Source organism: Pelophylax lessonae (genome assembly GCF_965119305.1).
Source record: "Pelophylax lessonae genome assembly, chromosome: 1".
In the NCBI taxonomy this organism is placed as follows: domain Eukaryota; kingdom Metazoa; phylum Chordata; class Amphibia; order Anura; family Ranidae; genus Pelophylax; species Pelophylax lessonae.
The window spans coordinates 106,634,363-106,649,774 of NC_138768.1; the positions used below are offsets into that span (position 1 = coordinate 106,634,363).

At 41.3% G+C, this 15,412-nt stretch overlaps 1 protein-coding gene across 2 annotated transcripts in view; it reads left to right on the top strand.

The window, feature by feature from the left end:
* The window catches only part of RAB3C (RAB3C, member RAS oncogene family), a 277,904-nt gene that overhangs the window by 43,493 nt on the left and 218,999 nt on the right, over window positions 1-15,412 (top strand). For both annotated transcript variants that reach the window (XM_082255342.1, XM_082255341.1), the window contains exon 2: window positions 2,721-2,948. In XM_082255342.1, the coding sequence (XP_082111468.1) occupies window positions 2,721-2,948 (228 nt within the window). The remainder of the gene's footprint in view (window positions 1-2,720; window positions 2,949-15,412) is intronic.

The window sequence follows — 15,412 nt, forward strand, 5'->3', positions numbered from 1 at the left end:
TCTTGGAATTCCCCCCGCCTTTACAGTTCCCTTTACTGGAACTAAAGTGCCAAGCCCAACCCCTGCAAAACAACTCCACACCATAATCCTCCCTCCACCAAATGATTTGGACCAGTGCCCAAAGCAAGGTCCATAAAGACATGGATGAGCGAGTTTGGGGTGGAGGAATTTGATTGGCTTGTCCTGACCTCAACCCGATAGAACACCTTTGGTATGAATTAGAGCGCAGACTGCGAGGGGTTTATTGATAGAGGATCAAATACTTATTTCACTCATTAAAATGCAAATCAATTTATACCTTTTTTGAAATGCGTTTTTCTGGATATTTTTGTTGTTATTCTCTCTCTCACTGTTAAAATAAACCTACCATTAAAATTATAGACTTGATCATTTCTTTGTCAGTGGGCAAATGTACAAAATCAGCAGGGGATCAAATACTTTTTTCCCTCACTGTATGCCCAATGTACCTGCTGACCACCCTTTTTACATGCTTTTTGACAGCTCACACACCATCTGATATAAACAGAGGTCTTAAAGCTGAGCTCCGGGCTTACAGCTTAGTATACCACTGAAAGACATAAACGGGTGCTGCTTTACTTGCAAAGTTATGTGAATTTCTGCCCATTCAGTTATGGGAATTACCCTATCTTTTATGCACATTATGTCTGCACATAGGCATCGTCACTTCACTTGTAGGGCATTTTTTATGAAATAAGCTTCACCAAAATGTCACCAAATTAAAAAAAAAAAGGATTTTTTGTGTAATTAAGGTAGTTTAGTTTATTTAATTTAGTGTTCATTTTATTTGTGTGTTCCCATTTTGTGTGTTATTCGTGCAATGTCTATTCATTTTTTTTTTTTTTTTTTAATTTGACAAAATAGTAACATTTTGCATAAAATCCCCTAATTATTACTAAAATTTCAGGTTTATGAAAACTCTAATTTGACTCATCCCTTTTCATCACACATGCCATAATTTGCTGTGTTTTGTTCATGGGAATTCTGTAGGCCAACCTCAAAAGAGTGAATAGGGTTTACTGGGGTGGAAATGTTTTTAACCCTTTAAGAAGGTGCTGGGGTTTTTAGGGGTGGAGGTGTTGGATGCAAATGGAGGTATGAAAGAGCTGAATGTTGAGGGACATCGCAGCTGTGTTTGTTGTATGGTGGGGTAATGTCAGCTCATACAGGGGGCCCAGGATCCTCAGTCTACACCAGGGGTGTCCAACCTGTGGCCCCAGGGCCGCATGTGGCCTAAGGCTGCTATAAATGCAGCCCAACACAAAAGCTTACTTAAGGATATTGATTTTTGGGGGGCTTTTTTTGTAAAAATACATTGATACTTAGCGAACACATGCGGTCGAAGAAAAATTTGACACCCTCCTTTTTTTCTAAACTTAGTTTATTGAAAAAAAAAATTGCACATATAAATCATACTTGTCAAGCCAATGCAGTGGCAAAGCACTATCCAACACACAGTGTATACAAAGGCAATTGTCACAGCACTGGAGTATCAAAGCCTGTATACCCTGTATATACCGAAGCAACATATAGGTACAGCCATGTACAGTATATGCACAATCAGAAAAATCAAACAGAAAGAAAAATCTTACGTTAAACTAGTAACAAACAAGAAAAAAGCAGAGTAAGCAAACAGACAAAATAACACTGCATTCATGTATGTTATTAAGACTGACTCACCCAGGCGACCAGCACCAAAAATAGTTCCCAAAGGAAAAAGAAAGAGAAAGGCACAATGTTAGTCATTGTCCCAAAAGTTATAATAACACTCTGACTTCCAGCCCGACAGGGGTAGCAGCAAGAACAGCTGGGAGGGTTTGACTTAAAGCATAAGGTAACTAATGTCTCATTACTGGACTTTTATAAAATCTTATGTTCCCAAAGAAAAGCTTTCCACTCTTCACAATCACACCTTATTCATGTCATCAGTTTTCGGCAGCTCCTATATTTGTGAGCAACTATTTTCAAGGATGAAGCACATGAAGGGCAAAATTAGAACCAAAATATCTGATGAGCATCTTGAGAATTCATTGAGAATTGCCACTACATCCATAGAACCAGATATTGATGCTTTAGTTGATCAAAATCAGTGTGCATTTGTATTATGTTGACATCTTTTACTTTTATAATAAAAAATATTACAAAAAAATTGTTTTTTTTACTCAGATAGGTACATTATCTATATCAGTGATCATTAACTTGTGATCTGCCTAACTGTTTATGCTCATCAGCTATCATTATTAGTGTATTTTAGATGTGACCCAAGCCAATTCTTCTTTTTCTATTGTGGCCCAGTAGGGTCAAAAGGTTGGACACCCCTGGTCTACACCTTCTTTCTTGATAATATTGACAAAGTTCAATGTTCAGTGTAATTGTTGGGAGGTGTTGTTGGTTGGATGATGGGGAAATGTAGTGTCTTGCACTGGGTCCATGATCAACCAACTCCTGGATTCTTAACCAATACCTCCTTTGCTGATATCAGTGACAAAGTTCAATGTTCAGTGTAATTGTTGGGAGGTGTTGTTGGTTGGATGATGGGGAAATGTAGTGTCTTGCACTGGGTCCTTTATTGATATCAGTGACAAAGTTCTAAACACATGTATGAAGACAAGGGTAATGTTTGTGTCCATAGATGTTCCATTGATCAGTGTAAAATAGAAGACTACAGCTAATTTAGATGTGTATGTCTCTGTCTCTTCCAGATGGCCTCTGTACAGGATTCCAGATATGGACAGAAAGAGTCTTCCGATCAGAACTTTGATTACATGTTCAAGCTGCTCATTATTGGAAACAGCAGCGTCGGCAAAACATCATTCTTGTTTCGCTATGCTGATGACTCCTTCACATCTGCATTCGTGAGCACGGTTGGAATTGATTTCAAGGTTAAGACAGTCTTCAAAAATGAAAAAAGAATTAAACTGCAAATCTGGGTGAGTTATTGGATTTATGTTCTATAAAATGTTGCTTGGTTTATCTACCAGTTGTTACGAGGACACAAAAACTCATCACAGACAGCACATAAACATGAATGTTTTGTGTTAAACAAAGTGGCGACATCCATAAATCATCTCAGATTAGACGCAATAGTGTCTTTCAATAAGAATAAATAATGCATGTAGCTATTGCTCATATTTCATCAGGTAATGCAGGTCTCATAAAGCGTAGGGATGATAAGAATCACAATTACTACTGAGGACACTCAGACAGATAGATTTTGTTGGACAACAAATAGCCATAAAGACGTTCAGCTATTTCAGTGTCTGAATTATAAATTGCATGGCTAGTTGTGATGTCTGAATTTATGGAAAGTCGCTGTACATTATAGAGGCTTGGAGGGAGGATTTCAATGTCATAGCACTCTGATTCATGTCCTAAATGTCTTACGAAAATAATTGTTGCATATTAATTGAGAATGAAGGTGGACCTGTCTCCTGTGGTGAGCTAGCCATAGATGTAGGATGGCAGTCACCACATCAAGCTATTTTTAATTGGAAGAGCTGATGATTCCATATCTCACTGGTAGACGCCCACCATTCATCCCTTCCTCAGAGGTGATGACCATTTAGGGTGGGAAATGACATGAAGTCAGGAACACCACGAATGAGCCTTCTTCCTCTTGCTCCCTCCTTGTCCATAAACATTTATTCTCAGACAAGTACTGTATATGTTATATGTTTAAGAACTGTGCTCAACAGGGAGTTCACTCTTAGGGCTGTTAAATAATTCCTAAATCTCTGAATGACCTTTTAAAATCAGTTTACAGTTATTATTTAAAGTAGTGGAGAGTGTCTAAGATAATGGTATCCAATCAATCCAAATGACTGTTTTAAAGGTTAATTTGAGGTATCAAGTAAAATCAATCAATGCAATGAGAATGCTGTGTAGAGAACATTGCAAGTGCAACTGTACTACAGTCAGAAAGTCCAACACTGGAAGGTACCTCCAGTAAAGAACAAATGTAATACTCACCCCTAAGTTCTGCTGCCTTTACTGCTTGGTCACTGCTTTTTTGCATTTGCACCATGGCCCACTTCATTTGTATGGGTCACATTTGAATCTCCTGTACTGTATATATATATATATATATATATATATATATATTTATATATATATATATATATATATATATATATATATATATATATATATTGTAAGCTACAGGTTATTTTGTATCACTGTGAAACAAAATACTTGTCTGATACCGGTGCATTGTTCATTACGCTTAGTAAAAAATGTATCAAAACAGAATGGGGTCGCATTTTGGAGTGGTACTGCCTGCCAAATGCAACCTGTTGTATAAAAATTTTACAAGCCACCGCAGCGGTGTGCACGAATGTGGCCACTGGCCATGTTAACTTCAGTCAGGGAGGTGGTAGAAAGGTGGTAAAACCCCAGCTAAACTACAGAATTTTAATGCAACCCGTCAGCCTGAGTGAGTATACAAGGCCTTAGGCCCCTTTCTCATGGGGTGGATCGGCTTGGGGGACTCTGCTAGCTCAGCGGGGATTGCTGTGCAGAGACGGACCTATCAGAGTCCCGCTCTCCTCTATGGGGAGATCAGATGAAAAGGACAGCATGTCCGTTTTCATCCGACTCCATCTGATCTGACCCGTTGGACAGATGGTGAACGTATCACCATCCGTCTGTTTTAAACGTATCTTGTCAGATTGGATGACAAATGGGTGTCAGTGGACACATCTCCGATGACATCCGCCTTCCCATAGAGTAGAATGGGTGGCCCGATAAGGTCCACCTGAAAAACGGACAGGCGGACCTGATCGGTCCGATCGTGTGAAAGGGGCACAAGTCTAAGCCAGATTACCCTTTTCACAGTGCTTTCTGTTGAAACGGCTGCCTCCTATTGTATGATGTTGTGCTGTGTATGGTCAACGTTGTAGGGGGGAGTCACACAATAGAATTTAGAACCAAAAACCACTTGAGAGTACTCTAGAGTAAAACCCAATCCAGTATTTTTATTATTGGTTGTTTTTCTCTATTTTATTTTATTATTATGAATGAAAAGTATGTTTCCAGTTCACTAAAGGTTTTAATGTATGATTCAGCTCAATTTGCAGTGTGCACAGTATTGATACTGTACATAGTATTGCTTTTTGTGGTATTTTCTATGTAAAAGTTATTTCTTAAAAAAAATGATCCCAGGGCGTTTTGCTTGTTAATTATCACTAGCTGCAGGGCTGGTGCAAGGATTTTTGACACCCTATGTAAGACCTCATTTTTATCTTAATGCATAGAATGCATTAGGATAAAAAGCCTTCTGACTCTACAACTCCTTTAAAGCTGTCAGCCTTCAGTAGACTGGACAGTAAATACACCACTCCATTTTTGTTCTATAACAACAAAAAGAAAATACCGCTATGATCAGGAAAAACTTTTCCACACCAGAAATCTTGAATTCTGTTTAAAGGAGATGTACAGCCAAAGCTCGTTTGGCTGTACATCTCCTATGGATCACAGGAGTGCAGTCCGTTCTGCACTCCTGTAACCCATTTTCAGCAGAGAGTGGTCTGAAGTCAGCTCTCTGCTGACATCACAGAGTCGGTCCAGGCAACGCGTCATCACGACCACGAGTCAGGATCTGCCAGGTGCTTGGACCGACACCCGGCTCAGCCTCTCAGCGAGCCGATGAGAGCCTGAGCCGGCCCCTCCCCGCCCCTCCACAGCCCAGTGCTCCAATGAGTGAGGAGGCTGGCAGAACAGAGAGCAGTGACTGACAGTCAGCAGCTCTCTGCTCGGGAAGCTGTCATAACCAAGCGATTGGCGGTGTTCGATTGCTCGGTTCTCAGTGCAGAGGGGCCGGGGGACAGATGCAGCATCCACCTAGGTAAGTATAAATAGGCAATAATCCTATTACTTCTCTTTTAACTCTCACCTGAAAAGTGAGAAAGAGTTATATCTGATGTGGATTAAATACATTTCTCGATATGACAATGAGAAGTAAAATAGGTCCAGTTCTAGCTCTGGTAGTATATTACTATTAGCTGCAATGTGTTTATGTATTCCACTGTCATAGCGGTGCACAGCAGTGCTTCCCAGTTATGGTGTAAATGGTATAGATGGTTTGAATAGTGTAACTGGGTCAGAAAAGTAAAATCCAGCTGAACTTCTGCACATTAATAATAATCAAATTCATTTGAGCCAGCATAGAGCAGACTGCAGCTTCAGGGCTTAGCAGTAGCAGACTAACATAACAGACTACAACAGCAGATCCCAACTGTTTGTGTGCAGGTTAGGTAGATGAAGCAATAAAGATGGAGGGAATTACTGCAGGGAAAACTTGTCAGCACTCACTGACCTCATGGCTACAGGCAAAGACACATGGGGCTACCAGCTCAGCTCTTCCTCCCAGCCCAGTGCGATTTCAGCCAGAGAGAGCACCAATGTGTGAGTCAGTCACACAGCCGCCCTCCCAGCCCACCAGCTCTATTATCCCAGGAGAATCTACTTTTCCACAGGCATACAAGAGTCCTTACAGGCTTCAAGACCCAGGAGGCTAATCGCTGGGTACTGCAGCCAGGGACAAAGTCAGAGGCAGCTCTTGCCAGTCCCCCTTGCAACCCACCCAATGGAGTGGAGGACTGCCTATAGCTTATGGGTGGTGGTGGTCAAACTGGTGGGTGGCTATGCCATCTCCAAGCACCCGTCTGGCACTGCCCCTGCCCTTTACGGTCACTTGACATCTGTCAGTTACTGCCCCCTGGCTTCATCGGCCATGCAATAAACTGCATGGCTGGACGGATGGCCGCACAGAGGCCAGGTGAGTGGTACTGGCCAAAGGAGCATCCCAGCTGCCACAGCTGCCTTGGGCCCAAGAAACACATGCGATCCCAGCCCACTCCGCCCCTGCTGGCCGCCCCTGACTGGTGTGCGCTCTAGGCCGGCACCTACCTTGCCTATAGGTAGCGCTGGCCCTGACTAGCTGTGTTTCCTGTAAATCTAAACATAAGGTTCTGTGAGGGGTCTATAACGGTAAAACGATAAGCGTGCACAGAAGCATTTAAAGGAGATGTTTGGGATTACAAAAAAAAAAAAAAACATATACACCTCCATGCTGCAGTATTGGTGTGATGCTGCAACTGTCCCCCTCCAGCTCTAAGACTGAGATCTGAGTGATCACATGACTGTTAATCGATCAGTTCTTGGTCCGCTCTGAGCAGACAGACTGTCAGTCACCACTCTTTGCTCTGCCCCTCTAGTATTGATAGCCAGGCTGGGGCGGTGGCCGGAGCGGCTGACTCAGGCTCTCAGCGGTGCACAGAGAGGCAAAGCCAGCTGCCAATTAGGCACACAGGTGGATCCCGACAATATGGTCAGAATTCTTCCAGACCCTGACCCGGCCCTCTGAATGGATGGATACAGATTAGAACCTCTGTTGAGTTTGAAAGACTGACTCAAACTTTCTATCCTGATGATCCATTGTCAGTTGTTACCACAGCAGGATGAAAAGGGGGATATCTGTCTATAACACTCTACCAAAAAAAAAAAATAAAGCATTAAGGCCCTATTCATACTTTGCACAGTGGGAACTCTCATTCCCACTTGCGGCTTTGTTTAGGCGATCTTTACGCATTTCCGCATGTGACAGATAGGGCAGCCCATTTACTTGGGCTGCTCTATACGCGTATCTCACCCAAAATAAGCTCTTGCTCCTTTTTGGGCAACAAGGTTCATGTCATTTTTAAAGGCACATTTTGTCGCGATTGCAGTGCAATTTGGGTGCAGCAAAATATCACCATGTTTGTAGTGCCATTTAGATTGAATGGCATCAAAATGCGCCTCATGCTTTTTGCAGGGATTCCGTTTGTGATTCCAGATCTCCAAATGTGAATGGAACCTAAGGTACACTGTTGTACAATATTGCACACATTCTGATGTGCTAAAACCCTTATGTCATGGTTCACCATAATAAAGATGGAGTCTGTTCCCATCTCTGTGCATTTTTTAAAATACATGTCTTGTTTTTCTGAGTTTTAGTGTGTTGGAAGGCCCAAAGAAGTTAATGCATCAAAATTAAAATAAAATGCATTTTGATACGCGCCTTACTCATTGGCTGTAAATGGCTATTAACCCTAATCACTCCAAATTCTAAATTCAGAAATATAATGAAAATGCTGGTAAAATGCAAGTCAATGCAAAAAGGTTACCAAAAAGCACTTTTTACTCACACGCACACATTGGGTTGATTTACTAAATGCAAATAGACTGTGCACTTTGCAAAGTGCAGTTGCATTCTGCAAGAGCAGTTGCTCCAGTGCTTAGTAAATGAGCAGAAGCTCTGCTAACTTCCATCATCCAATCATGTACAAGACAAAATGCTGTTTTTTTTTTTTTTTTTTCATTTTACTTGTATGTGATTGGGTATTCTTTGCAAAATGAATCTTTACCTCATTTACTAAGCTCGGAAGCAACTGCAAAGTGCACAGTCTATTTCCTTTTTGAAAATGAACCCCATAGATGTAAATGGGTTAGAACATTGAGCCAGGCTTGGGCAACATAAATTATACTTGTGGTTGCTTTCCATTGTATAAAATGCTTATCTTTAGGTTTTTAATTTATTACCAAGTGACATTTCAAGGCAAGCTTAATTCAGGAATAAATCTAAACATTTTATTATGCTATTAATGTAAATTCACTAATTAGTTTCTCCATATCTTAAAAATGAAATGGCATATTGCTGCCCTTTATAATGATGTCACTACCCCTGTGATTGTAACCCCTGCTCTCTGATGACAGAGAGATTACAGGTTTATAGTATTTCACAGCCAATATTCTGTGCAGCGCTGACAGTTGTAGTTTCCAACCACGGTGCAGAAAAAATATCATTGGCTTCCAAGGCCTTCATGGTTTTACTTTTAACCCCGTAGAAGCCACTGGTGAATAGGGATCCCCCATCCTGCACAGCGAGGCACACTGAATTTTCCACAGGCTCACTGAGACAGGAAACAGTCCATGCACCTTTGTTTTGTTTTTTTAGGGGTTAAAAACTTGGATGGGGATAGGGATATTATGGGATGCCCACTTGGCTGGAATAAAAGTCTCTTCAGGGACACTCAACTATATTATATACACTCACTATATACACTCCTCTTCCCCCAACACGTCACTTGCTTAAAGAAACTCTCAGGCCTAGCTAGAACACTGTTTGAGGGATCTGACAAGGGACCAGATCCAGTAAGAGTCCTTTACAGGCAGGGACCGTGGGCCCCTTTGGAGTGTACAAAAGTTCCAGTGTCCAGCTACCTTCCTGTGGCTACTGATCCCAGCACTACCTCTTCAGGCACTGCCAGCCCACCTGGTTGCAGCTGCCCCTTTCACTAAGCATCCTGGCTAATCTTTCACAGTCCTCCCAGACTGACTCTACAGCCATCCCAGACTGCCACTCCTTAGTCCCCTCAGACTGTCCCTCAGTCCTCCCCTACTGTCCCACTCACCAGCCACCTGGTTGTCTTCCCCCTGGAGATCTTCTGGATGTGCTCACTGGCCTCTGCTGTCCTCACGCCTGCTCCTATACCACTGGACAGGACCTCTCCAGCCAGTTCCTCCTAACCTCCTTTCCATTCTTTTGGAAGCTTCTCCAAGGACCTAAGCTGAGTTAGCCCCCCAAATCAAAAATTTTGAATAAAACGTATGCAGATTGTTAGATAAGGTTAGATCAACTGTTGTTTGCGTTAGATCTCACACAGAAGAAGAAATATTAACAATTATTTGCTGGGGGGGCAACCTGTCATAAGCCCCGTTTAACAAAAAACTTACCAAAAAGTTAGCTATTTTGGAAGCTATTTGTTAGATCCGTTAAGATCAAATGGTTTTATCAATCAAATCAAATTGTTTGGCCAAAAATCATTCATACTAATAGATATTCTTTAGATCCAGTAAGATCAAGTGGTTTTAACATTAGATCTCGCATAATTTCAGAGATATTCCCCATAAAAATATAAATATTAAGTGGTGGTACATAAGGAGAGGCTACACCCCCCCCCCCCCCCCCCCTACACATGCAATTTCCTGGCCAAAAGTCATCCAGGCTAATAGGTATTTGATAGATCCGGCAAGATCAAGGGGTTTTAACGTTAGACCTCACATCATTTCAGAGATATTCCACATAACAATAGAGATATTAGGTGGTGGTACATAAGGACAGGCTTCGTTAGATCCGGTCAGATCAAATGGTTTTAGTTTCAAAATTTTTATTGAAAAATTAAAGTAATACAAAAATACAGAGTACAACAAAACAAAACAAGGAATGTGCAATCCAGGTTATGAATGAACATAGGCATGTTACATACCAGAAATGCAGTGCTCGACAAAAAAAAAAAAACAAGGACGGTATCAGTGATCAAACTTGGAACTTTCCTGGATATCAGACATGGAGCAGCATCTCACAGATAAAGCTCAGTTTTGACTCTGAAAACCTTATGTAAGATATTATTTAGGCTTCATCTGGATATTTCTGATGTAGTCCCCTTGTATGAAGGTTATTTAAAACAGAACATATCTCGATACTAAAAACGAGTTCAGTGGAGGATAAGTCGACAACGAAAAAAGGGACAAGGGCTTAACAAAAAGTCTTAAAGCGGAGTTCCGGGCACAGAAGTCATTTTTTAATAAACATACCCCCGGGACAGTCAGGGCTAGCACATTCCACAATGGCTAGCCCCTGATCTGTCCCGGTTCGCACTTACCTTTTAGAAGAAATACTTACTTATAAAATTTCTTCCACAGCGTTTCCATCTCTCTTGTGGGCAGCTGAAGCCGGCACGGTCCTCTTCTGTGTCTTCTTCCGCGTCTTCTTGTCCCAGAATGCGCCTGCACCGGCCCCTCTCGTCACTTCCGGTGCGGCGCCGCATTCCTAAACAGCTTCTGGGCATGCCCAGAAGCTGTTTAGCAGGGGAATGTGGCGTCGCCCGGAAGTGACGAGCGGGGCCGGTGCCGTCGCATTGATTCCTGGGAGCGATGACGTTCAGCTCCCAGGAATCATAGCGAGACAGGAAGTGACGGGGTGAGCCGCGGTTCCGAGGGAGGAAGTACTCTGAGGTGAGTATTTACGATCTTCAATTAAAAGGTGAGTAAACAAAAAAAAAAAATAACTATCCAATTCCTTTTCAGGTGATCTCGAACTAGCGGAGGGGCACAAAAAAAAAATATCATTTTTGTGCCCGGAACTCCGCTTTAAGTTGATATAGTTATAGATCAAGTGGTTTTAACGTTAGATCTCACATTATTTCAGAGATATTCTACATAAAATTATAAAAATTAGGTAGGGGGAAAATAAGGACGGCTGGCCCCCCCATATGCAATTTTCTGCCCAAGAATCATCCAGGCTAATAGCTATTCATTGGATCCATCAAGATCAAGTGGTTTTAACATTAGATCTCAAATAATTAGAGACTTATTAAGTGATTAATAACTACTTGATCTACTTGATAACTACCCAACAATGTGGACGAGCTGAAGGCCGCTATCAAAGCAACCTGGGCTTCCATAACAGTGCCACAGGCTGATTGCGTCCATGCCACGTTTATGCAGTAATTCATGCAAAAGGAGCCCAGACCAAGTATTGGTATAGTGAATACTATACCGTATATAGCCATACTTTTCAGCCAGCATTTCTTTATTAAAAATCCTTTTTTTTATTGGTCTTATGTAGTATTCTAATTTTCTGAGATACTGAATTTTGGGTTTTCACTAGCTGTAAGTCATAATCATCAAAATTAAAAAAAAAAAGAAAAGCTTGAAACATACCACTCTGAGTGTGTCGCATCTATATAACATATACGAGCTTCACTTTTCAAATTGAATTAATATTGAAATAAATTAACTTTTTAATGATATTCTAACTTTTTGAAAAGCTCCTGTATATACTGTATATACTGTAAATAAAAGATATTCACCTTATATACCCTGATTTCTGCCCAATGTGAGGCTTACATTACTCGAGATTCTTTGACTGGATTCTAGGAGAGCTGAGGATTCCAGATTAGTGTGAATGTGCTTCAGCACTGGGGTGTCTGATGGTATTCCGTACTGGACACACGAAAAGATGCAGCAAGCGGCCATGTTGTTTAGTCATTATAGGTCAGCCATGACAGTCTTGCAGAACAGTTACACATTACCGCAGTGATTTTACCCCCTCCCTCCTCTTTTAATTCATAAAATGCATAGGTTTTACACTTCAAAGAAGCCATTTTCTCAACCGAGAGACATCAAAAACCAGAACTTAGGCCTGTGCAGAGCTGCAAACCGCTAATTGAGTCCTGGCAGGATGTCTGTTTCTTCTGTCCAGGCCTATCATAAAACTAAGATCAAATCCATTAAGGATACCAAGACCTAATGGCAATCGTAAAAGGCAATCAGATAGACCTGCCCAATTCCAAACTGAAAAAATCCACACACGATTAATAAACTCAGACAGAAATATGACACATTAATAATAAGTATATATTTGGATGAGAAATGTCATACTGGACAAATTAAGGTCATACATGACCACACTAGCACATATAGAAGGGAAGATAACTGTCAGATATTCCCTGGATGACATGTTTATCTGAACTATCCTGCGTTTAGTATCCTTGAATGTGAAATTCAATGCTGAACAATAATCTATCAGTTTCAAGAACCCAACCATTACATATAGGAAGGTATGAATAGTGGTTTAAAACTGTCTATAGAGGAGAGACCTGATATTGTCAAAAACTCAGGACAGCCCCTGGCTCTCTGATCCCAGAGAAAAAGGGAGATCCCTAAACACTTGAGAGTTTTCTTGGTATCATCAAAGCAGTAACATCTATCAAGTTTGAGAACTGATAACACCTGGCTTATCGACTGAAGTCTGATAACACCCGGGACATTGACTCCAAGTATTTTTCCTCCACAATTCTACCCTATTTTTCTATTGCTGAATTATGTCTCTATTTCTTTTAAACACCTTGTTTCTGTAAATATTTTATTTGCACCAACTTTGACCTTTTCATTATTAAAACCTTATTTTGAAAAGTGTTAACCTTGTATCTAGGCTTTTAATGCAAACTAAAAAAGAACCTGTCTCTTGAAGAGTGCTACTGTATAGGATAAATCCTATGAACATACCTGTCTGTTGTGACAGTGTGTGTTACAGATGATTATCCTAAGATCATAATTGGTATTGCTAGAATTACAAGCTTCCTCCTGCTCAGACCAATTAGCCCAGTGACAATCGCTCTCAGGCTGCTGGCACCTAGATTGTGGTCCCGCGAGCTGGAAAATCTTTCTGCAGGGTGCAGCTGAGAGTGGCATTGTTACATAAGTGACAGCATGGTGTGAGATTGGCTGGTCCTTTGTCACAAGTTAGTGAGAAGGACAGGGACCTGATACCTGCGTCCGTCACAGTGTCATCTCATGATATTTGGGATCTTCAGGTTCTCAGGGTCTAACCAGAAGGCCAAGTAACTTTACTTTCACCTAGACTCCGCAGCCAGATATTTTCTTTTTTGATTTTCAACTTTTGAATTTTACATGGAAGGTGGGGGTCTACAAGATAAACAGACCTTGGATTTATATGCATGTCAACTCGCGTTTATAAATACAAGAACTTTTTGGTCTTGGCCGCAAGTTGCTACTTTTGAAGAAACTTCAGTCCAGTAACAATTTATAATTGCTTACAGAAACATTGTGGGATTTGGAAATAATCTGGTTGGATAGGTCTGGTGTTGTCAGTTAGTCATGTCATAACTGCTTCTTTCAATGTACAAGTCATTGGAATTGCAAAAGCAGCTTGAAGTAGGTAAAAAGAGGACAAATACTGGACTAAAGAAGGCCATCTACTGATCTCAAACTGATGCCAGATGCTCCTGAAAGTAAGCTGAATTTGCCCATCAACACATGCCCAAACAGAGTATCTGCGCAAAGCCATGCAGCAGTGAGGTGTGGCACCATCTTTGTAAATCTTTGTGAGTCTTGCTTTTTATATGGTTTGTTGAGGCCAAGTTTTTAAAATAAATACTACTCTATATGAGCTTTTGTGGGTTCTGTAGTGAGCACATCTTTTACACAGCCGCACTACATACATACTGCAGGTGTGCGCAGCCTATAGCATTACGGTGTGCACCCCAAAGCTGAAACAAACATGCCTTTCTCTGCAGCCTGAGCTGCACTCTACAGTGAATAACAGGTCCCCAGGCTCTGTGAAGCCACATAGTTACATGGTTAATCTGGTTAAAAAAAGACAAAAGTCCAACAAGTGCAATCAAGTTAATGGGAAGTGCTCTGTGCTAAGCTGCTTTCTGTTCATTCACAAACTGAAGCATAGTCAACACAGTTTACTATGCTTCTGTTATAAATGAACACAGTGAGAGAGTGTGTTCACTGTGTTCATTTGGAAAATAAAGGGCCAGTAAATAACATATTAATCAGCCCCTTCCTTCGCTCATCATTCTGAAACATCCCCTGCAGCAGGTGGGGAAGAAGGAGGGATGCCAGCAGCACTGTGGGGGGCACAACAGGGGGAAGGGTGAGCCCAGGCAGTAGGGGCAATTGGCACTGCACAGAGTGATTTGGGTGTGCCCAGACACACCTGGCACACCCCCTGCACACTCCTATGACTACATATCTGCTGGCCCCGGAAAGTGACAGCCTTATCAATACCATCACCAGAGGGTTATTATCCCTAAAGGGCCTGCTGCTAGGATACTAGGATCCATCCTTCTTGGGAAAATATCAAAATGCCTATATGCTATGCTATAATTTAGGCAGCCACATCTTCTGGTGAGTATGGTGTGTTGGTGGGGGTTATCACTGTGGAGAAGTTCAAAAGTGGACTAGAATCATGTGGATATAAATATTTAAAGGAGACACATCCACATATTTCATAAGTTTCAAATTGACTTGAATTTTTTTCAGACTGGTAACTTGATGTATAGATAAACTGAATGATATATTACTTACACACTAATGCTTCATGTTATTTAAAGGGACAGATATTATTTATTCGTTTTTTGCTTTTGAATTGCACATATACCATTCACAAATTATTGCCCCATGTTCTTTAAAGGGACAGTAACCATTTACTCACTTGGATTCTTCACTGGTTATATTTATATTTTGGGACATAGTTTTTATTGATTTTATTTATTGTTGCGTCAAGCACAGCGCTGTTTTTACTATTTCACCGGGAAGGTTTGGTTTATTGATCTTTTAGTGCTAGCTGCTGTTTTCTTTCCTTTGTTCACTAAGTTCTGACTTTACATTTTTCACCTGTGTGTGAATGGAGACACTAAGCATGGCTTGGGAGCGAGCCTGCTCGAGTGCCTTCATAGCAAGAGTCTTGCAATTGGGGGCACTTGGCAGAGGGGGGATCAGAACTGTGCTGGCAGGGGACCCAAAAAGAAGAGGATCGGGG